Raw genomic sequence first — 24641 nt, 5'->3', positions numbered from 1 at the left:
TTTGCTCAAGCCCTGTACAAACAAAGCAGGAGTTTGGTTCGCATAGCCAGCAGTAAGTCAGACTCCTTCCCAGTGAGAGTTGGACTCCGTCAGGGCTGCCCTTTGTCACTGATTCTATTCATAATTTTTATGGATAGAATTTCTAGGCGCAGTCAGGGGATGGAGGGTGTCCGGTTTGGTGACCTCAGGGTCACATCGCTGCTGTTTGCAGATGATGTGGTCCTATTGCGGACATCAGGGAGCGAACTTCAGCTTTCACTGGATCAGTTTGCAGCCGAGTGTGAAGTGGCCGGGATGAGAATCAGTACCTCTAAATCCGAGACCATGGTTCTCAGGCGGAAAAAGGCGGAGAGCCCTCTCTGGGTCGGGGATAGGCTCTTGCTTCAAGTGGAGGAGTTCAAGTATCTCGGGGTCTTGTTCATGAGTGATGGTACAAGGGAGCGGGAGATTGACAGGCGGATTGGTGGTGCGTCAGCAGTGATGTGGGCTCTTTACCGGTCTGTTGTGGTAAAGAAAGAGCTGAGCCATAAGGCAAGGCTCTCGATTTACCGGTGGATCTACATTCCCACCCTCACCTATGGTCATGAGCTTTGGGTAAGAATAAGAATAAGGCCTCCTGGACGCCTCCCTCGGGAGGTGTCACAGGCAAGTCCACATGGTAGAAGACCCTGGGGAAGACCCAGGACACGCTGGCATGACTATATCGCCCAGGTGGTCTGGGAGTGCCTCGGAATCCCCCTTGGAGAGCTAGTGGAAGTGGCTGGGGAAAGGGAGGTCTGGGCCTCATTGCTTAGGATGCTGCCCCCGCGACCCGAACCCCGGAGAAGCGGAAGATAATGGATGGATGGATGGATGGATGGATGGATGGATGGATGGGTGGATGGATGGATGGATGGATGAAATTTCACTAGTGGACTTGTTTGCACAGGTGGCGTCCTCTCACGGTACCACATTGGAATTCACTGAGCTCCTGAGAGTGACCCATTCTTTCACAAATGTTTGTAGAAGCAGTCTGCATGCCTAGGTGCTTGGTTTTGGAAGTGATTGGAACACCTGAATTCAATGATTTGGATGGGTGAGTGAATACTTTTGGCAATATAGTGTAGATGTAACTTTGTAACTTTGCACTCCTGAGGGTTTATTCATTCCTCAATTCTGTTTCTGCTGCTAAGCTGGATAAACATATGCAGTGTGATGTTGCTGTTGTTGTTGTTTCCATCATTGTGAGAATTTTATCTGAGTTTCGTGCCTCTTTCATCTTCTGTGTTTGATCAGATCTGCTGTGTGTTTGATGTTGTGAGTGTGTGAAGGTGTGTATGAGGGTGTGTGTGATATCATGTCCGGCTTTCAGAAGACACTAAAATCAGACTTGGGGATAAAATCAGGTTTTAGTGGAGAATGTGGAAGGGCTGAGTTTCAGACAAACGTTCTGCTCTGATTGATCTATGAAGAGGAGCAGAGTGAGGAGACACAGTGACTTCAGGAACACTCTGGCTCCTCAACACTGTGTCCACTCACTGTCCACTCTATTAGACAGTCCTACCTTCTTTGTCCACCTTGTAGGTGCAAAGTCTGAGATGAAAAGAGAAACAGATGAGAAATAGGTGGACTACAAAGTGCTCATCTATGGTCAGTGGAGCTGATAAAGTGGACAATGAGTGTAGAAAGAAAGAGGTGGACTCAATGAAGTGACCATTGAGCATATTATGCAGTGGTTTATAAATCTACTTTGACCTGTGTTTAAACAATAAGACGATATGTCGCACAAAACTTATTTTCACCGGTGTTTGTGAAATTAGGGATTTGTTTTTAGGTAAGAACATGTCATGAATCTGATGGAGATATTTACTTAGGCCCTTTTTAAGAGTACATTTAAGAACAAATTTAGGAATATGGTGGAGAATGAGGCCCAATGTTCCTCAATGAGCGACTACAAGGATTTTTGAGATTTCACCCTACAAGGAAAGGGCAAAAACCACATCTGAATTCCTGTGACTTTTGACCCCTCGGAGAGCACTGCATTAAACTCCAAGATGCTTCTGATGCCTGTGATATATATTGTGTGTTCTCAGGACTCAAGCTCATCTAAAATTGACTGATGCTCAGTGAAAAAGTGTATTGTGGTGTAAAGAAACAACCTCTGTGTTCTCTGGGCCAAAGAAGAAGAGGACCATCTAGATTGTTAACAGTGTAATGTTCTAAATCCAGCATCTGTCATGGTCGGGGGTTCCCCAAATGGGTATTATGTACTGTTAATAGAAAGCTGATCTAACACAGTGTAAACATGCTCCTGTCCCAAGATGTTGGGAATGTGTCTGATATTTTCAACAAAAAAGTTCCTAAAGATCATAAACATTACAGATCATGTTTCTGTAATGTTTTCAGTTTAATACAGATTAATATTGCAGGATTTACAGAACTTTCACTTTAATTTCTGCAGAATAACTAGTTATTCTGAATTGAGACACTTCCTTCTGAAATCAAACATCAGGCTTTTCCCAGCATTGTTTTACCCATAATTCCTTTCAGTGTACCTGCTTATTAACATGAGCAGTGAAAGGGTTTTGACTGCTGTGCGCAAACACTGTTTATGAGAGCAGGTTAGCATTTTGCATATAAGGCTAATCATAACCTTCTACAGTAAACAGTCTTTATTCTCAGCAACAGTTAAAGTTTTAATGATTAGTTTTAATCCACCTGCAGTGCTGACTCAGCTCTGCGCTCGCAGTGTAATTACAGGCCGCAAAGGAGAGGATGTGAGATGAAGTGGAGTGAATGAAGCTCTGGCTGAAGAGCTGAGGTCATTAATAACAGAGAGAGTTCAAAAGAAAAAAAAGCACAAATGCCGAGAGTGAAACTCGGAGTCTGTGATCTACACACAATCCTAAAGCTGGTCCATAGCCAAAGAGCTAAAGGAGGGTTCTCTGCAGGACTGTCCTCTGAAAGATCCTCGACTGTAAAACAGAACAATCTGTGCTTCACCATGTCTTTAGAATCAAGCCAGAGCAAAAAAAAAAATTTAGAAAATATTATTAGTGTAAATACAATATTAATGTGTTTATAAATGTGACCCTGCATCTAAAATTGGTTTAACTCCCCGAAAGCAGATTTAGTTTACGTCAACACTTTACACTTTACACTAAAATACTGAAACACCTTAAACACCTGAAACACCTTAAACACGTTAAACACCTTAAACATCTTAAATACCTATAACACCTTAAACACCTTAAACACTTTAAATACCTAAAACACTGAAACACCTTAAACACTTTAAACAACTTAAACACATTAAACATCTTAAACACTCAACACCTTAAACACCTGAAACACCTTAATTACATTAAACATCTTAAACACTTTTAAATACATTAAACACCAGAAACACCTTAAACACCTTTACACATTTTCCTGTATGTAGCTGTACATTTTGCTGCATATTATACAGTATGTGCTACTGTATATTTTACTGGCCTTTCCAACAATATGTAATAGTTAATTTTATCAAAAACACACAACAAACTAATCAATGTAAAAATAATATTAATCCTTATGACCTACAGTTAAATAATCTTTGTTGAGAAACTGAAAGTGAAAAGAAACTGAAAAGAATGGAAGTTGTAAGACAGGTACAGAGTGACACACAGAACACTCGAGATTCCAAATTTTTTTGGAAATGTAAAATGTAAATTATTATGTTATTTTCATTTCTATTAAATAAATTCTATTAAATTCTATTACTTTAATTTCTGTCTCAGACTGAATTGACTCCTCTCAGATCTGATCTGTGGAACACGTCACCTCACACGCTCACTAATTCACTCCATATGAGCACAGCTGTGGGTTTATTTTTGTGGCGGGGGGCCTGGGGGGGGGGGCACTGCGGTAGGTTCAGACACACACACACACACACACACACACACACACACACACACACACACATATATACTCTTTGAAGGATGTCAATCAAACTGATCCGGTTACAGCAGCCAGCAGAACTTACACTATGACTTTTGACCTGTTACCTAAATAATCCACACTATAGTTAATATTATTAATTAAGGAAAATAGACAAGCTTTTCTTAATTACACACACTGTTTAAAAACTCAATATTATCATCATATGCTAATTAAAGATGATTAATCACACATACAGTGCACATATAGAAACTGGACCGCCGCAAAAGCAGCTCGTTTTGTATTCCTTTTTCCATGATGTTACAAAAAATATCTACAAATAACCGTCCATTCAGTCTACAACAATTTAACCTCGCTCATTCAGCCTACAGCAATTTAGCCCCACCTGTTCAGCCTACAGCAGTTTAGCCCCACCTGTTCAGCCTACAACAGTCTAGCCCCACCCATTCACCCTAAAGCAATTTAGACCCAATTATTCACCCAAGAACAGCTTAACCCACCCATTCATCCAACAGCAGTTTAGCGCCATCCATTCAGCCTTCAGCAGTTTATCCCAACCCATTCATTCTACAGCAGTTTAGCCCCATCTATTCAGCGTACAGCAGCTTAGCTCCACCCATTCATCCTAAAGCAGTTTAGTCCCACCCATTCAGCCTACATCAGTTTAGCTCCACCCATTCATGCTGAAGTTATAAGGAGTCTTTAAGCTAGACTGATAATTAAATGAAGCACATCCAATCAGAACAGAGCTCATTTAAATATATCAGTCTCAAAGGCACAGTAACATGAACAGACTGTTCAACTGTAAGGGATAAAAAGAGGCTGGAAAATGATGACATAAAAATGTATTGATTTGACTAACTGATTTCGGTAAATAAAACCTAACAAACAATATAACCGGGACAATTCAACATAGTAAATAAGCTCTTTAATGTGGAGCTGCCCTAAATGATTTATCCTTCACACTGCTCTCTCACTGCGGCTCCAACTGTAAACACAGTTTTTGTGTGAAAATACACAAATTACACATGTAAACACACTCGAAGCAGATGTGGACTCTTGCGCAGTCAGACTCTCAGTGTGTGTGTTTCTCGGCCAGTGAAAATGGGCTGTCATTTGCCTTCTGTCACTGCAGATCTCAGTGCAGCTTCTCTCAGAGTTTGGAGGGTTTTTCTGCTTTGTGTCCTCTGAAACATTAGACCATTTAACCTTACAAAGCAGCTGAGCTTTCAAATTAAATCTAAACACTGTGTAACATGGATGGTACAGAGCAACAATCAAAACCAACCTATAGATTGACCTTCAACCTGATCCAGCACTCCTCATTCAGCTCAGGAAGATCTTCTTAAGGGAGAATCTCTCTCTCCTTAAATATTTAAAATACACCTCCATCACAACCAATTGGAACTGAGGACTGGCCTGAAGACTGCAAATGAGTTGGAGTGGCCTTTAGTTATGGGGCAGGGCATAGACAGTGGCTAGATCTTCAGGCGGCTTGGTCTGTTCAAAAGACACTGTCAGCTGCACTGTTTGTGTTAAATTGCAGGTTATTTGTAAATTAATTGCAGGTTTACAGCACTGCTGCCACTGTCAAGTGAAAGGAACAGTTGCAGCGTATGGCAATCCAGGGGCCACATTCAGCCCTGGGGTCAGACTTCAGACATCTCTGCTCTACTGGTACAACATACTGGTGCATTAAGACTACAATACATGTATTTAAGCCGCTCTTTCACTGTATGCTACCAACTTGACTTAACTCGACTTCCAAGCGAGTTGAGCCAATACAAAAGGGTGAGGTAAAAATGCTGCAGGCTGCTGATTGGTCAGATAGAATTGCTAAACACTTATGCTTACGTTAGCTACCAGGTTACCATAGCCTCTTACGTCACCTTTGAGCACCAGAATTGTCTGACATAGTTTTTCCATACTAGCCTTTTGTCTTGCTGCCTCATCTGAAGAACACTTTCTCTCTGTGTCTTTCACATTACAGTAGTTTAATTTAGCATTCCTATGATAACCAGCTACATAGAGGATGAGCTATATCTGCAGTGGAAACAAATTCAAATTAAGAGTCAAATTAAGTTGAGATGAGCCGTACTATGCAGTGGAAAAGCATCTTTACAGTATCCAGATTCTTCATGCTGCTTTTGAGGGACATGTTTAAGGGTTCATGTGGACAGATGTGGTGTCTGGTCAAATGAAGCACTACTGGAGCCAAAGAAATGGAGTGACTATTACTGACGTGAGGCTACCTTTTATTTCACAACAGTTTTATTTTACCAGCTCTCAGTGGTACTTACAGCTCAGTGAGAAAGGGCAGGTTCTGGAAGGTGTTGGGTTGGATGCTGCTGATGTTGTTCATGCTCAGATCCCTGCAGGAACACAGACAGAAGATGGTCACAACCACAGAAACAGCCTACCTTCATTAGTAACATCAAAGACAGTAGATTGCACAGCTGATGGTTCTCCTGTTCTGACTGAGCTCAAAGTGAAGCTTCATAAAATAGACTGTCATCTGATGCACAGTGAATTATATATACATGTGTATATAAGAGCTAAAAAGGTTATTTAACAGTGGAGGAACCATACAGGTACCCCTTCATGGAAAAGAACCATTTAACAATGCTAGGAACAATTTAAGCATTAAAAGCGTTCCTTGAGTCATGACAATTATACATACAATCACTGCATTTACTGAGGAGAATTGGAAGAATAACTTTTAAAGGCCGTAGTCCAGTTCCATAATAGCACACACAATAACCATTGAAAGGAACCAAGACTTAAGTTGAGAAACTCTTTAAGAGCATGAGGAAGAATAACTTACAGGAGCCAAGACTCAAAGCAAGAACCTCATTAAAAGCATGAGGAGAACTAAGTCTTAAAAAGAGAACCTCTCTAAGATGGCTATGAGATGAGAGTAAAGAAAGTTCTGCAAAGCTGATCAGTGCATATGGAGCCTTTCACACATGATTTACTGCCCGTCTGAGTAATGCTCACTCTCTCTCTCTCTCTCATTTTCTCTCTATTGTATTGATGATCTCTGTGTGTGATTAAGGTGGTCTGGTGTGTGTGTCTGTGATCAGGTCTGAGGGAGCTGATTGGCTCAGTTCTCTGATTAGAGCTGTAATCAGAGCGCCTGTTATTCTCTCATTATTTCTGTCTCTCTCTGTTTCAGCTCTCGTTCATCACCGCAGAGTGAACCGGCTTGGCCCGGCCCGGCCGAGGAAGCCCAGCAGCACACTGAGTATTGAGTTACCGGACGGGCCCGGTACTGATCAGTCCAGCACCTGGGCAGTGACCTCAACAGCGTCCGAGAGAACCTGCCCAAAACCACCTTTTCTTCACCAGGCCAAACTGCATCAAAAACACTGCACTCGGATATCAAACACACTGCAGTACTAACACAGAACTGCTCAGAGAAACAGAATCACTCAGAGGAAGTGAACCATATAGAGAAACAGAAAAACACAGATGCAGAACTGCTCAAACACAGAACCACTCAGAGAAACAGAATCGATCATACACCGAACCACACAGACACAGAACTGCTCAGAGAAACAGAACCACTCAGACCCAGAACTATTCAGAGAAACAGAACCACTCAAAGAAACAAAACCACTCAGAGAAACAGAACCACTCAGACACAGAACTGCTCTGAAAAGCAGAACCTCAGAGAGAAAAGGTTCTACTCTGAATGAGAGGCTGTAGGTTTCTCTGTGTTCTAACTGTGTTTGTATGTGATGCTGCTTCGCAGATGTTTCTGGTTCACTCAGATCAGACCTGTATTTCATTTGTGAGGTCACACACTTTACCCACAATGCCATTCTGACCTGATTGCTGCAGTGACGTACCTGTCCACTGACCTTTTCATCGTCCACATTTACAGACAGATTCAGATGTTCTCCTCCTCTGAGGTGTTTCATTTTCTCCCTTACTTTTTTATACAGTATTAATTTCTCTCTGTTCTGGTTCTGTTCATAGTTAATCATTTCTACACTAATGTTCTGTGTGTGTTTATCTTTGTCTCTCAGCTTCCTCAGAACATCCTCTGTCCTGAAAAGAACAGCTTCAAATGATAATTTTACGGTTCTCTTTTCTGAACTGTTGTGAAGCTGAACAGGTAAGTTACTGCAGTGCTCAGCTCAGAATGACATTCTGGATAAATTGGGGACCTCACAAGAGAGAAAAACTGGTTTGATTTGTTTGAGAATATACACACACACACACACACACACACACACGCACGCATACACACACACATTTATTTATTTATTTATGAATGTAGGTCTCTGATGAGTTTTTAGTTTTGAGTTTTGAGCAGGTTTTAATGATTTAATTGTGTTAATTGTTTAAGGTGTTTGATGATTTGCCCTTTTGATGTTTTAATGTTTGAATGATTTGAAGTTCAAATGTATTAATGTTTTGAAGTTTTAATGTTTTATAATTTTAGGTGTTTGAAGATTCAATGATTTAAAGGTTTAATGTTTTAACGATTTAAGGTGTTTGATGTGAAGCTGCAGTGAGTGTCAGCGGATGTGAGGAGTGTGTGTTGAGGAGTGTGTGTTGGTGTGTGCACATGAGAATGAAACCAAACCAAACAGCATCATTACTTCATCGCATTCTCCCCAGGGCACTGGACTGAGCAGATCATAACCCAGACCACCAGGCTCGACAGGATAAACGGAGTGGTCTGAAAATATTCATTGCCTGCTCCGATTCTGTGCTGCTTATTTGTTTTGTCGGAGTGTCGGACACGGAGAGGTGAAAAGCTCATTTACTGTTCAGAGTTCTGGAGAACGTCTGAGGAACAGCGGCAGTGTGAGCCCTCCATGACACACACACACTAAACACACAGAAATCTACTACACCACACACACACACACACATACACACACACACACATACACACACACAGGGCTATTAGTAACTACTATTACTTTTGCATAAACTGATTTGACTCCACTTGCCCTGTTTAAGTTTATTTAATTAATCATTTAACTATTTTTATGTTTAATTTCAGTTGAAAATACATGTTAAAACCTTCACTAAATCAAGTGAGTTTCAAATAGACTTTTTCCATTTACCCCCTCTCTCTCTGCCTCTGCTTGCCTCTTTTCCATCTCTGTATTCACTGATTACTGTAAAAGTTCACATTAACATAGTTTATAAAAGGCTGTCTCTATCAAACCCCAGCTAACAGGAAAAGTACTACTATTTACTACAGTTAATAAAGCAAAATACAGCCTAACATACATTCTGATTTCTTAATGTTAGCAACATGACGCTATACTATCAATATGCTAGTCGAACTTCCTCATGCTGGTTGTAGTATGTTATGAATATGTAACATAGTACAGCTTTAATTTCTCTTCTAATCACTAATATTGCTGACTATGGAGCCTGTAGCCTAACCTGAGCAGTTACTGGAGCTTGACTAAAGCATGCTGACTTAGGAAGCAACACTATGAGCAGTCCAAGCATGAAACATAGGGTTTGCATTTTACAAGTTTAATGTGTAAATTGCGCTCATAAACTGTAAGCTAGATACATTTTTACTATTGTGATTTTATATGTTAGTCTATAACATGTGTGCTGCATACCTGAATAGTTACTCTGGGGCTCAGGTTAGTTCACCAACTTGAACAGAGATGAACAGAACTATGTATAATGGTCTATGGCCGAGCCACACCTTTTTTAGGTCAGCTGAGAACCAGTCACTGCTAATTCAGTATTTTTGTCACTTTTTCAACACTGAATCTAATGAAAACGTTCAGAATCCTTCAGAAGCTATTGAGGTCCTGAACTCGCTGTCCTCATAGCAAATTACAGCCAAGTACACACACACATTATGTTTCTATTAGATGAACAGTGAACCCTTTATTTACAGACCCCCAATTCAAGGAACCAAAACTTATACAGTGTTACTGTGACTTTAAGACTGACATATGTAAATCAGCTCTGTTCTCACTTGCTGTACCTAATTCAAAAAACAGTAATGGTTGCAGCACTTCTTATAAATTCAGTTGAATGGGTGGGGCTAAACTGCTATAGGCTGATTGGTTGGGGCTAAACTGCTTTAAGCTGAATGGGCGTGGCTAAACTGCTGTAGGCTGAATGGTTGGTGCTAAACTGCTGTAGACTTAATGGGTGGGGCTAAACTGCTGTAGGCTGAATGTGTGGGGCTAAACTTCTGTAGCTGAATGGGTGGGGCTAAACTGCTGTAGGCTGAATGGGCGGGGCTAAACTGCTGTAGGCTGAATGGATGGGTCTAAACTGCTGTAGAATGAAACTCTCCTTAAACAGTAAACACGTGACTAATTTCTTCTTATGTGCTGTTTGATTGTTTCTTTCTCTGAGCTCGACTACAATCTGAACAACAGATTATAAACACTCGCAGCTGACAGCAGCAACGTTCCTGATGAACTAGAAACAGAAGGAAGGATGATGGTGTAAAAAATGTTTTAGACAAACTGCATAAAAAAGATCCTTTGCAGATTTATGATTGCTGTGGTCGCACATTAATCAAAGCGTTCAGAGAGAAAAGAGAATAAAAACCACAACAACACAAAGTTTAGAAAAAACAACCTGCATTTTTCCACAGAGAGTCATTCATATCCATCAAAGCATTCGGCGGATTATTTTATTTCACTGAACTCTCTGTGAATTCATATCTCATTTACTCTCTCGAGCTCCATCTGCTGCTGTTTTTATTGGAGTGATCACAGCTTCAACCAGAGCAGCTTTATTTTCTCACTCAAACAGGAAAATCTGCATCAGATGCTGAGAAACACTCCAATGCAGCGTCCAGTTTCTCTGTGTTTGTGTGTGTCAGCCTCCAGACTGGACCAGGTCTTGTCTTAGACTAAACTGAAGTAGTACAGGATTAGGTTTAAGCCTCGTCCACACATTATCCAGGTATGTTTTCTCTGTTTTGGCCTCCAGTCCAGACAAAAACTCACAGAACTTCATGAAAATGCTGAAATCGACCTTTTAAATGTCGATTCGTAACTGTTTTTATTTATTAATCAGAACTGTCTGAAACACAGCTGACCAAAGAGACGTAGAGTCTTGATGAAGTGCTGAGTTAACAAGCTGCAATTTCAGATGTTTATTAAAAGTGAGCTCTGAGCTTGACTGTCTAATAAAAGGTGAACTGAGTTCCACAGTTTAGAAGCAGAATAACAGAAATAGTCTCTCCACATTTTCTGTGTTTTATGGAAGGTGTTTGCAGAAGGTCAGTATCTGCAGATCTAAGATCATAAACAGACAGACATTCAGCATCCTTAGAGCATTAAAAAGAGCAGTAGCGCTTTAAAATCTCTCCTAAAAGATCCAGGCAGTCAATGTGTAAATGGGGATCCATGCTGCTATGTTCTGTTGATGGAGGATTATAAGCTTTTATTTTCTGGTAGGAATTAAACTCAGACTCTGTGTGAGATATTACATTATGGCATTCTGTGTTAGGCTGAATAAACCTTCTGGTTTTAATGACACTAGCCACGTTTACATGCAGTATGATAATCCGTTAATAATCCGACTAATAGCTCAATCGGAATAGAATACGTCCATGTAAACACCTCAATTGGAATAGACTAATCCGATTGAGGCCGATCAGAATACAATTTCTATCTGATTAAACGAGGTGGGTAAACCTCTAAATAATCCTTTAAATAGAAGAATAATAATAGCCGCGTAAACGCCTTAATCTGATTACACTCCAATCGGAACGTGTAAGAATGATCTGCACATGCGTGGCATGTCATAGTGAAAGGTTTATACCGTTCAACATGACGAGCAGAAAATGGTCTACAGAGGAGACGAAGTTTATGTTTTGAGCTTTAAAAGACGGCGTTGGAACAGACGTTCAACTTATGTGTCTCAGAGCATGACGTCATCCTTTATAAGTACATGTGAAGGACGTTTTTCTGAGCCTGACATCAGATTAAAGCAATTAAGCAATTAAAAACACGTGCGCCAACTGGAAACTCATCTCACGCTGACTGGACCTCACATGATGTTTGCTGTCATGGTAACGTTTACTCTAGGCGGTACTCCATGCATGCACATCATTTTGCATCGGATTACTTGTAGTGGGCATGTAAACGAAGATTCTCCATCAGACTGTTGAACAGAGTGAGCATATAAACACCTCAGTCTGAATCTGTAATCCGATTGTTTTCAATCGGACTGGCAAAAATCTTTTCACGTAAACATAGCCACTCTGTGTTGTTCTTTGACATTAAATCAAATTATGATCACCCTCTGCTGGACTTGCACACTCATGAGAGTGTTTTCAAGAACAGAGTATTTTTTCTTCTTCAAATAAATAAATCTAGATTTATTTGTTATCCAAATTATTTATCAAACATTTAATATGATTTTCAAAATCATATTTTGTTTGATGGCTTTACAGTAATCTACCAAATTAAACAGGAACACTTCGCAAAAAAATCTCCATAACTTACAGAGCACATTGTCACTGTCCAAAGTAAAAAAAAACACGTTTCTCCATTTTTTTTCAGTTTTATTTACTCTACATCATTAGGGCTCATGTCTGTTCTTCACCCTGTATTAACTCTTCACAACAAACGGACCAATAGAAATGCTTCAAAAATGATAATTAGAATAAAATTTCTTTATAGTAACCCACTATAAAAGCAAAGAATGCTGTTATGCTCTGCTGTATAGTCACTCCACTGTCACTGGAGATGCTTGTTTTTCTTTAGATGATGGTGATCTGAGGCGAGCGCTTAACAGCAGTATGGAAAAGAGTCAGGACATTATTCACACACACACACACACACACACACACACACACACACACACACACACAGCTGATCTATAATGATCACGGCGCAAACTTTATAGCCAGTATAAGACTTTTGCTGTTTTTCTGATGTTTAAGAGTTTTGGGTGTTTTTCTGAATTTTTAGGTTTTTTTTTTTTAAATTTGAGTTTTTGCTTAAATTTGAGTTTTTATTAAGTTTAAGAGTATTTGGTGTTTTTTTAACTTACACAGTTTTTGTTTTTTTATAAAGTTTAGATTTTTAAAATTTTTGTATGAATTATTTCCTCTGCTAAGATCATTACTGAGTCACAGCTATCGTGTTACTGTAAAGCCCTGAGAAGATACAGTGTGGCTGAAAAGAGCGGAAACTTTAGCTTTGTGTAGAACTGAAAGTGCTTGAAGAAAAAAGAAACTGCATTCACACTTCACCCTAAAGAATGTTTGTAAAGAAGAAAGGAGAGGAAGTTGCTATAGAAAGCTGAATAGATGATGATCCTGTTTTGGGGGAAGTTGATACAGTCTCCATGGAGAGAAACTTCGGCCTCTTTTTGGGTGAAGTAAAGTGTGGAGGAAGAAACGGCTCATCAGTTCATCATTCACTTCCATTCATAAAGGCCTCGAATGAGAACAGAGGAACTCAAAACAATGGAGCCTCTGCTCTTTAGCTTTTCTCAGACATTCCTCACTAAGCTGTGTGTTCTAAAAGAGAGAGCACTAAACATCAGAGGTAACCTAAAATCTAGAACCTCAGTTGTTTCAGGGTTCTTCCTTTCATCTTCTGTGTTTTCTTCTTCAAACACTTCAAACACAAACTGATACGCTAACACAAACACTGTTGTTTCTCTCAGTGAGAGCTGATAAGAACTTTAAGGAGTTTTATTGTAGAACAGCTTCTTCTGACTCAGCCCATTGATGACAGAACCTTCATTCATCATCACTAGTGGAACAATCTGAACATTGTTGGCACGCATCCTGTTTTTTGCCTTTTTTCTGCGAACACGCTCACAGGTCAGCAGACCCATTTCTTTAATGTTTCTTTGTTCCAGCTCAGAAAAGACCACCCTGGAGATATTGGGAGGAGGATTGAAGGCTCAGCCTCAAAAAAGAGTGAGATAAAGATGGATATTTCATAGTTACACTTTAAAAAGTGCCGAACACATACAGGCTTTCATAATATGCTATGCCTGAACACACACCCAAACACCCCACAGCGTGGAAGACCTTCATGGATGCTAGTATATACAACAACAGAACATTTTTTTTTATTCTTCAGGTACACACACCAGCCACTTTATTCTAATTACCCACTTGTGTTTTCACTAACTGGCTACTTTACTAGAAAGACCCACCTTGTGTTTCCACTAACTGGCCACTTTATTAGAAACACAAACTTGTGTTTTCACTAACTGGCTACTTAATTTAAAAGGCACACTGTGTGCTCACACTAACTGGCCACTTTATTAGAAACACCCACTTGTGTTTTCACTAACTAGGCACTTAATTAGAAAGACCTACCATGTCCTTACGCTAACTGGCCACTTTATTAGAAACACCCACCTTGTGTTTCCACTTACTGGACCTTTTATTAGAAACACCCATCTTGTGTTTCAACTAACTGGGCACTTTATTAGAAACACCTAGATTGTGCTTCCATTAACGGGCCACTTTATTAGAAACACCCACTTTGTGCTTACACTAACGGGCCACTTTTAGAAACACCTCCTTTACTGTATAGATGTTTAAGTTGGACAGAGGGGCCTAAAGACACCCTGAAGTTAAAGTGTTTGTATGAGCGAAACACTGAAGAGAGCTAACAGAAACAAATAGCGTGTCAATAACATCACAGCTTTTTTACAAACACTGTATCACTCCATTAAGATGATTTTCTTTGGAGACCCAACTATGAATTATCACCCCCTACTAAACATCATACATAAGAATCATACTTAAAATGATGCTAAATTATGAAACAGAAATATTAATATTTTAAAGGATCATTTTGAGAAAAATGAGTATTCAAAGCCTGCAATATTCTATGAATGTGTGTAGTGTTTACAGGTGTCGTTGACAATTTCAGAACAAACACTCAGTTTAAAGGAAAGAGAGAGAACAGTCGTCCGCAAACTCTGCCTGTTGTATGTCAGTGCTTGGCTGAAAGAAGGGAGGAACAAAAGAGAGAAAGAAGAGGAGGAGACAGACGGAGAGCGTGTCGGAGAACCGAGGCTTTAGTTGAACAGAATCAGGGAGACGCCTGTACTGTCCTCCTTCCTGCACCATTGTGCTTTTCACCGCCAGAAGAAAAGCCAAACAATGTTGTTCTTCACCTGTTTTTCTTCTTCGTTTTTTTGTCACATTTTATCCCTCCATTCAGCCTGAACAGAAGATCCTCTTTCAGGCTCTGAGTGTTCTTCTGCCTCTGCTGCCTTCATTGGCTCACTAATTACACAACATAGAAACACTCTGGAGCTCCAGCGTTTAATTTTGACCAAAGGAATTTCACTTCCTTCACAGAACCTTATTTACCTCAGACACAAGGTGGAATGGAAAATTACAGCACATAGAATATTTCAGCCTTCAGTGTTTTAGGATGTGTTTAGGCCCCTCTATCCACCTTAAACATCTGCATAGTAAAGGAGGAATTTCTAATAAAGTGGCCAGTGAGATCCACTTGGTCTTCATGTCATCCTCACTGCTGCATCCATCATAAAAAGTTGGTGAACTAGCCAAATAAAATAACCCAATAAACAAATAAAAGCAGTTTTCCAAAAGGAACAAGAACTAAATCAGTTACTGTAGTACATAAAATGGTAATTCTAATTCATTACACTCTTTTGGAACAATTTGGAATACAGAGCTCGGTCATATATATATATATATATATATATATATATATATATATATATATATATATATATTGCTGTTGTCAGAAGAAAATTTTGGGCCATTTCTTTTGGTCCATTTTTCATGAAATTTAAACACAATGTAAAGACCAGCAGACTTTTTCATATTATGTCAAAAACTGAAAAACGACAAAAATGGAGATACAAGGTGTTCTTCCAACAGCTGCTATATATGTGGCAATGCTGTTGTCGGGTGTCTGTATATAAGGTGTCTACACACACACACACACACACACATATATATATATATACATATATATATATATATATATATATATATATATATATATATATATCATGGTGGAGGGGTTTGTGTGCTTGAATCATCCTAGGAGCTATGTTGTCTGGAGCAAAAGCTCCTGGTAGGGTCTCCCATGGCAAACTGGTCCTAGGTGACAGGTCAGACAAAGTGTGATCCATAATTACCCCTATGAAAATAAGAAGAAAACAGGACTTGTGTACCCTGCCCGGATCAGGGTTACCGGGGCCCCACCCTGGAGCCAGGCCTGGGAGAGGGGCTCGCCAGCGAGCGTCTGGTGGCTGGGCATTTACTCATGGTGCCCAGCCGGGCCCAGCCCGAAGGAGTTACATGAGTCCCCCCTCCCATCGACCCACCACCAATGGGAGCGGGAAGTAGTAGGGGTTCGGTGCTTTCTGGATCGGGCAGTGTCCAAAGGCGTGGGCCTTGGCGTTCTGATCCTCAGTTGCTGAAACTGGCTTTTGGAACTTGGAATGTTACCTCACTGGCGGGGAAAGAGCCTGAGTTGGTGCGCGAGGTTGAGAGATACCGGCTAGATATAGTCGGGCTCACCTCAACACACAGCTTGGGCTCTGGGTCCAATCTCCTTGAGAGGGGCTGGACTTTATTCTTTTCTGGAGTTGCCCATGGTGAGAGGCAGCGGGCATGTGTCGGCTTTCTCATAGCCCCTCGACTCGGTGCCTGTTTGTTGTGGTTTTCTTCGATGGATGTAAGGGTAGTTTCCCTACACCTTCAGGTTGGGAAATGGGTCCTGACTGTTGTCTGTGCTTATGCACCGAACAGCAGTTCAGAGTACCCAGCCTTCTTAGAGTCCTTGGGAAGGGTGGTTGAAAGTGCTCCTCCTGGAGACTCTATTGTCCTACTGGGGGACTTCAACGCTCACATAGGCAATGACAGTGAGACCTGGAGGGCTGTGATTAGGAGGAATGACCTCTCTGATCTGAACCCGAGTGGTGTTCAGTTTTTGGACTTCTGTGCAAACCACAGTTTGTCCATCATGGACACCATGTTTGAACACAAGGATGTCCATAAGTGCACATGGCACCAGGACACCCTAGGCTGCAGTTCAATGATTGACTTTGTTGTCGTGTCATCGGACTTGCAGCCATGTGTTTTGGACACTTGGGTAAAGAGAGGAGCTGAGCTGTCAACTGATCACCACCTGGTGGTGAGTTGGAGCAGGTGGTGGGGGAAGATGCCGGTCAGACCAGGCAAACCCAAACGTATAGTGAGGGTTTGCTGGGAACTGTCAGATTGATATTCAACTTACACCTCCGTCAGAACTTTGACCAGATATCGGGGGAGGTGAGGGATATTGACTCAGAATGGGCCATGTTCCGCTTAAGTGACTTTAAGTCAGGTCCAAAAAGATTCTGGCAAACCATCAGGCAACTCAGAAGGGGAAAGCAGTGTGCCACTAGCACTGTATATAGTGGAGATGGTGTGCTGTTGATTTCGACTGAAGAGATCATTGGGCGGTGGAAGGAATACTTTGAGAACCTTCTCAATCCCACCAACACATTCTCCAGTGAGGAGGCAGAGTCTGGGGACATGGGAATAGGCTTGTCCATTACTTAGGCCGAAGTAGCTAAGTTAGTTAAAAAGCTCCTTGGTGGCAAGGCTCCAGGGGTGGATGAGATCCGTCTGGAGTTCCTCAAAGCTCCAGATGTTTTGGGCTGTCTTGGCTGACACGCCTTTTCAACATTGCGTGGACATCAGGGGCGGTGCCACTGGATTGGCAGACTGGGGTGGTGGTGGCTCTTTTTAAAAAAGGGGACCGGAGGTTGTGTTCCAACTACAGGGGAATCACACTTCTCAGCCTCCCTGGTAAGGTCTATGCAGGGGTACTGGAGAAGAGAGTCCAGCTTATAGTCGAACCTCAGATTCAGGAGGAGGAGTGCGGGTTGCAGCCTGGTCGTGGGACACTGGACCAGCTCTTCACCCTCTCCAGGATTCTGGAGGGTTCATGGGAGTTTGCCCAACTAGTCCTTTGCCCAACCATGTGCTCTGTGGATTTGGAGAAGGCATTCGACCGTGTTCCCCGGGGTATTCTGTGGGAGGTGCTTCAGGAGTACAGGGTACATGGCTCTTTGCTATGAGCCATTCCGGCCCTGTACAAACAAAGCAGGAGTTTGGTTCACATGGCCGGCAGTAAGTCAGACTCCTTCCCAGTGAGAGTTGGACTCCGTCAGGGTTGCCCTTTGTCAATGATTCTATTCATGATTTTTATGGATAGAATTTCTAGGCGCAGTCAAGGGATGGAGGGTGTCCGGTTTGGTGACCTCAAGTTCACATCACTGCTGTTTGCAGATGATGTGGTCCTATTGGGGACATCAGGCCATGAACTTCAGCTTTCGCTGGATCGGTTTGCAGCCGAGTGTGAAGCGGCCGGGATGAGAATCAGTACCTCCAAATCTGAGGCCATGGTTCTCAGGTGGAAAAGGGTCGAGAGCCCTCTCTGGGTTGGGGATATGCTCTTGCCTCAAGTGGAGGAGTTTAAGTATCTCGGGGTCTCATTCATGAGTGATTGTACAAGGGAGCGGGAGATTGACAGGCGGATTGGTGCTGGGTCAGCAGTGATGCGGGCTCTTTACCGGTCTGTTGTGGTAAAGAAAGAGCTGAGCCATAAGGCAAGGCTCTCAATGTACCAGTCGATCTACGTTCCCACCCTCACCTATGGTCATGAGCTTTGAGTAATGACCGAAAGAATGAGTTTCCTCCACAGGGTGTCTGGACTCTCCCATAAACCCTGGAGAAACGGAAGATAATGGATGGATGGATATATGTGTGTGTGTGTGTGTGTGTGTGTGTGTGTGTTAATATTTCACCTCTGCATTTAACCCATCCGTGAAGTGAAACACCACATACACTCCAGTGAGCACACACACACTAGGGGGCAGCGAGCACACCTGCCTGGAGCGGGGGGCAGCCCAATCCAGAGGGCCTGGATTATATTTTATATATATATATATATATATATATATATATATATATATATATATATATATATATATATGTATAATTATACACACACACACACACACACACACACTGGTTATTGTTGTGTTAACATACGTTCTCTATAAATGGTCCTAATGTATCTCTGTTTCTCTCTCTCACATACTATACACACACATACACAGCAGAGTTTCTCTGTGTTTCTAATGAAGACGTTCAGAGGGCCTTAAGCCCAGCTGCCCCGCCCCATCATACTCCATGCATTCCTCCACGTCTCTCCTCCGTCTTTTTGTTGTCACTAAGTGTGTCTGTGAGCTCGGCCTTTTCTTCCTGCTCACTGCGTCCCATCCAAACTCCTTTTCTCTTTTTTCTCCAGCACCTAATCCCCCTCCTTTTCCACCGACGGCCATTAGTGCCGGGGCTCTTAGCGTCTTTGATGCCTCTGTGGGGATTTGAGGAGGCATTAAGTGTCATTAATGGCGGCCCCATTTATCACCTGCCTGCCAGAGGAACGCTCAGCAGGCTTTATCTGCTCAACCTGGACAAACATCTGAGCCAGCAGAGGGATGAGTGGATGGATTGATAAATGAATGGATGGATGGATTGGTCAATGGATAGATGTATGAGTAGATAGATGGATAAATATGAGTGGATGGATGGATAGATGGATGGATGGGTGGATAAAGGGATGAATGGATAGATGAAAGGACAGAAAGATGGGTGAATAGATGACAGCTAGATGGATGGAATGATGGCTGACTGGATGGATAGATGAGTGGACAGATGGATGGATGAGTTGATAAAGGGATGAATGGATAGATGAAAATATGAAAGGATGGGGGAATAGATGACAGCTAGATGGATGGAATGATGGATGACTGGATGGATAGACGGATGGAAGGACGTGAGGATGGGTGAAAGGATGATGGGTGGATTGACTGATGATTTTTTGCAGAGAGGTATGTCATTCTTTAATCATTACAATATCTACAGATATTCAATAAATGTATATATACACTCACCAGCCAGTTTATTAGGTACACCTTAGGTGCTAATAAAAGGTCGGACCCCCTATTGCCTTAAGAACTGCCTTAATTCTTCGTGGCATACTTTCAACAAGGTGTTGGAAACATTCCTTAGAGATTTTGGTTGGTTATTTGAGTTACTGAACAATACTGTTTACATCTGTTTTCATCTGTCACTAGATGCACTTTATGAACAGCTGCTCCACTTATTTGCATATACACACATTTTATTTCAACATTGCACATACTGTACACTTTTTTGCTTTTACTTTTTACTTCTGTTCTTAGAGCTATTCTTATATTTTCTTTTTTATTCTCTTAAGAATATATATGGTGAATGGAGGAACAGCAAAGTAAGAATTTCATTGTACAGTGCAACTGTACAATGAACTGTTCTGCTGAGCACATGACAATAAAACTCTTGAATCTTGAATTACTGTTGCCTTTCTATCGTCTCAAACCAGTCTGTCCATTCTCCTCTGACCTCTCACATCAACAAGGCATTTTCGTCCACACAACTCCCGCTCACTGGATATTTTCTCTTTTTTGGACCATTCTCTGTAAATCCTAGAGATGGTTGTGCGTGAAAATCCCAGTAGATCAGCAGTTTCTGAAATACTCAGACCAGCCTGTCTGGCACCAACAATCATGCCACGTTCAAAGTCACTTAAATCACCTTCCTTCCCCATTCTGATGCTCGGTTTGCTCTTCAGCAAGTTGTCTTGACCACCTCTACATGCCTAAATGCATTGTGTTGCGGCCATGTGATTGGCTGATTAGCTATTGGTGTTAACAAGCAGTTGTACCTAATAAAGTGGCAAGTGAGTGTACATTCACTCCACATTCCGTGTTTTTCAATGTAATTACATAATTAATCAATAATATTGCATTTACATTTCATTTGAATTCTGTAAACATACTTTTTAATTCTTCTGCCTGTTTCAATAAAATACTAGTAAAAATAATTTAACAAAACAAAAAATATTGAGGGTGTAAACAGCATGCAGGGTTGGGAAGTTCCATCAGCCTCAGTAATGTACAGTATGAGAATGCGATGTTTTCCATTTTTTAATGATTTCTGGCTGCTTGTGGCTGGAGACGGAGAACGGTTGTGGAGGAAAAGGTCATCATGTATTGATTTGTTATCAATTCACCAGCAGACAGACCTGCTGTGTGAATTCATGGCCTGAGCAGCACGCTGCTGTTATATCTGCATCATTGCGTCCAGCTGAATCTGCATCTCAGCAGAGACATTAAGTGAGTTCCTGCCCACATCATCTTTTCATCGCCTGCTGCCTGGCCTTCCTGTTAATCCCTCAGTACTAATGGGGCTCACTTTGCCAAACACGATTGCTCTGAGGACAATCCAGCCTGGCCAGGCCTTTACATAATGCCCCCTTTGTGGTCCTGAAGAATGGGGGCTGATGACAGCGCCGGGGTCCTGCGGATTCCCATGGATGACGAGGAATCTGGACAATGCAAGCATGCATGGCCTGGCCAGGAGGAGTGACCCTGACATGCACTCGAGCTGGACAAGAAATTCAGCTGTACAGTATGTGCCCACATGGGCTTGGTAGAAGTAGAGATGCTTGTGGATTGGAGATTGGGGTTATGGAAGGATACTGATGTTTCTGTTTCGTCAAACTGAAGGACCAGATGAGGCAGATGATGTGAATCTCAGGCCCTATTCATAGCCTCATAACTCCAGCTGTGAGTCACATACAATCTTATGATAAGACGTAATGGAAAGGGGCAACTCTACAGATTCAGGAAAAGTTTGAAATGTATTTCTGTGCCGGGTAATCACAAAGATACAGAAACAGATTTAAAAACATCAAATTTGATGCACTGGTCAGTTTGTGGACCCCAGAAGGTTAAAATACTAACAAACATAATAGCAGCACAGAATGGACCAACACAGAACAACATCAAAGAAATTTCAGCTTTTAGGTCCCCCAATGAACTCTGTCAACCTTAAAAACTACATTTCCCAGAATGCACCTGCTAATCTAATGACACAGCCAGCTAATTGGCATCCAGTTCCAAGACTATTGTTACCTGAACTCATTTCATGTCTACTAGAATTTATACCCGTCTGTTTGTCACATGTTGTGACGTATTGATTTTGTGGATTTCCAGTGCATGTTCACGAGTGAAGGAAGGATGGAGCGAAAGGTTGACAGGTGGATTGGCGCGACGCCTGCAACAATGCAGACCCTAAACCGGTCTGTCATGGTGAAGAGAGAGCTGAGCCAGAAGGCAAAGCTGTCAATTTACTGGTCAATCTACATTCCGACTCTCACCTATGGACACAAGCTTTGGGTAGTGACCGAAAGAACAAAATCGCGGATACAAGTGGCCAAAAGCTTTCTCCGCAGAGTCGCCAGACTCTCCCTTAGAGGAGCTCGGCGTTTCGGGAGAGGCTCGGAATCGAGCTGCTGCTCCTCCACGTTGAGAGAAGCCAGCTGAGGTGGTTCGGGCATCTGGTAAGGATGGCCTCTGTACGCCTCCCTAGGGAGGTGTTCCAGACATGTCCGACGGGGAGGAGACCCCGGGGAAGACCCAGGACACGATGGAGGGATTATATCTCTCGACTGTCTTGGGAATACCTCAGTATCCCTCCGGAAGTGCTGGAGGAGGTGGCGGGGGAGAGGGAGGCCTGGGCCTTTTTGCTTAGGCTGCTGCCCCTGCGACCCGGACTCGGATACGCAGTGGAAGATGGATGGATGGATGGATGGATGGATGGATGGATGGATGGATGGATGGATGGATGGATGGATGGATGGGTTCCAGTGCGTACAGAGAGTTTCTCTTTTTATCTCTCTGTTCTGACCTTATTTTATCTACCGTTACTGCTTTTTGAATTTTGCCCCTTTATTATAGGTGCTGTTTGACTGCTGTCTTGCTTAGACCCTTGCTTGTTTCCTCACCATCATTTTTGTTCTACGTATCGTGTTTTGCTTATCCCGTTTTTCACCTGACACTCTTCTTTTGAATCGTACCCTTTTAAATAAACCTCACAGTTTATTTTACATCTCTTGGCATCTGGTTTATTCACCCAGAGTTACAGACTTGGTTAAATGGTTCTTTTACTACAAAATGTAAGTCTGATATGATGTCACTTGAATGCTTATCTAATAGTTATCTAGTAGTAAGTTATCTAACTTATCTAGTAGTACTCTGTGATCTATAGCCAGAGTGCAAAATACCTCCTGGTATTCTGGGTGTCCCACATTGGCTGGTTACTTCAGTGTTAGTAATTTTCTAGAGCGCCAACCCGAGGTAGTGCTGCATCACTAGTTGATTAACAATATCAAAGACAATAGTTTGTCGTACTGCACATAAATCAATATAAACAATGACCTTTCATTGTTATTTTAAAATAATGGATAGCATAACGTCATATTTAGTTTATTTTCAGGGACCCCCCAGAATTTTTGATTTTGTGACAATCAGGGGCTCCAAGAGGTTAATTAGGGGGTCTCAGACCCTACCAGGAACCCTTTTATTTCACACCTTGTCTGTAGCGTTGAGCACACTAGCAATCTCTGCCCATCAGCACTTAAACCAATATGGGCATCCTGGCTGCCTTTTTCAACAAGAACAAGAAATACTGCTCAGTTCTTTACACCCTTTGTCTCCCTCCCCCTCCCATCTGGAAGCCATTGTTGTGTGCTGCCCTGAATTAGCGCACCTTTAAAGGTGGGGCAGGTAGATCTCCATTCTCTGCCTGTTTGTTTCTGTCTGTAGGCTGACTGGATGACCTGTCCATGGATCAGAAGACGGGCAGATTCAGAACGGCTCGGCTGAAGGCACATTCCATGTGGTCATTTTCTGAATTATATTGCATTATAAGGAAACTATAATTTAGGCAAATAGTTGTTGTATGTTATGCGCCATCTATCCATTGTCATGTATAGCAAAGGAAACACAAGCAGCCAAAACCAGACCCGACTGCACATGGAAATCATTCCTGATTACTGTAATTACTGAAGCCCAAACACACATTGGGAGTCTCTGTTAATATGGAATATAATTTGAGAAGCGGTCGACAAACTTGACACTGCACAACCACCCTTATTTTCAGAGCCAACAGTTGTCCACTGATGCAGGCATCATGAGTGGGAGGTCAACACTGATGAAATGTCAGACTGCTGTAGCATTAGCTCAGCAAGATGCTAGAAGCATTTCTGAGAGGAAAGATCAGCCAGGTCAAAATTTTAATCTCTTAGAGCTCCCTTAGTTGAAAGCATTTCTATTAGACATTCTAAAGCAAGAAAGTACAGCTCTGGTCCTGAAGGCCGGAGTCCAACACAGTTGGAGGTGATTTCTCCACTCTAATGCAGCTGACCTGAGGCCCTCCATGACCAAAGCTAAACACCAAGCCTTGACTAAGTCTTCTGGCAGCATATACAAGTTTCTCTTGTACTGATGTTTTACTTCAGGGAACACATTGTCAATGCTTTTGAACACTGTACAGGGACTTTGAGCTGAACTCACTTGCTAGGTGTGGTCTTCACATCTGTCCTTTGAAAGCAATGTCCAATTTAAGATATTGACACAAGGTTTTTTGCTGTTTAATGTTAGGTGGGCATTTCCCATGATGTAGTAGGATATTTTCAAGTATTGCCAGGTTGGCTTGAGACCATCAACTTCCTACATTAGAGATGTCACTGGCTATTCTGGTTCTGATGTCTTATTTTAGAGAATGCATTGTCTACTCTAGCAATGTCAATGACATACAGACACCTCCGCTGGAACACAGTACTGGAATTTCTGAGATTGAGGTGACT

At 41.9% G+C, this 24641-nt stretch overlaps 1 protein-coding gene across 2 annotated transcripts in view; it reads right to left on the bottom strand.

The window, feature by feature from the left end:
- Positions 1-24641, bottom strand: part of LOC108412136 (leucine-rich repeat-containing G-protein coupled receptor 6) — an 82354-nt gene that overhangs the window by 42753 nt on the left and 14960 nt on the right. For both annotated transcript variants that reach the window (XM_017684048.2, XM_017684049.2), the window contains exon 2: positions 6219-6290. In XM_017684048.2, the coding sequence (XP_017539537.1) occupies positions 6219-6290 (72 nt within the window). The remainder of the gene's footprint in view (positions 1-6218; positions 6291-24641) is intronic.

The sequence above is a fragment of the Pygocentrus nattereri genome, chromosome 9 (genome assembly GCF_015220715.1).
Source record: "Pygocentrus nattereri isolate fPygNat1 chromosome 9, fPygNat1.pri, whole genome shotgun sequence".
Lineage (NCBI taxonomy): Eukaryota > Metazoa > Chordata > Actinopteri > Characiformes > Serrasalmidae > Pygocentrus > Pygocentrus nattereri.
The sequence above is the reverse complement of the archived record's forward strand: the minus strand, read 5'-3'. Positions and strand labels throughout refer to the sequence as shown.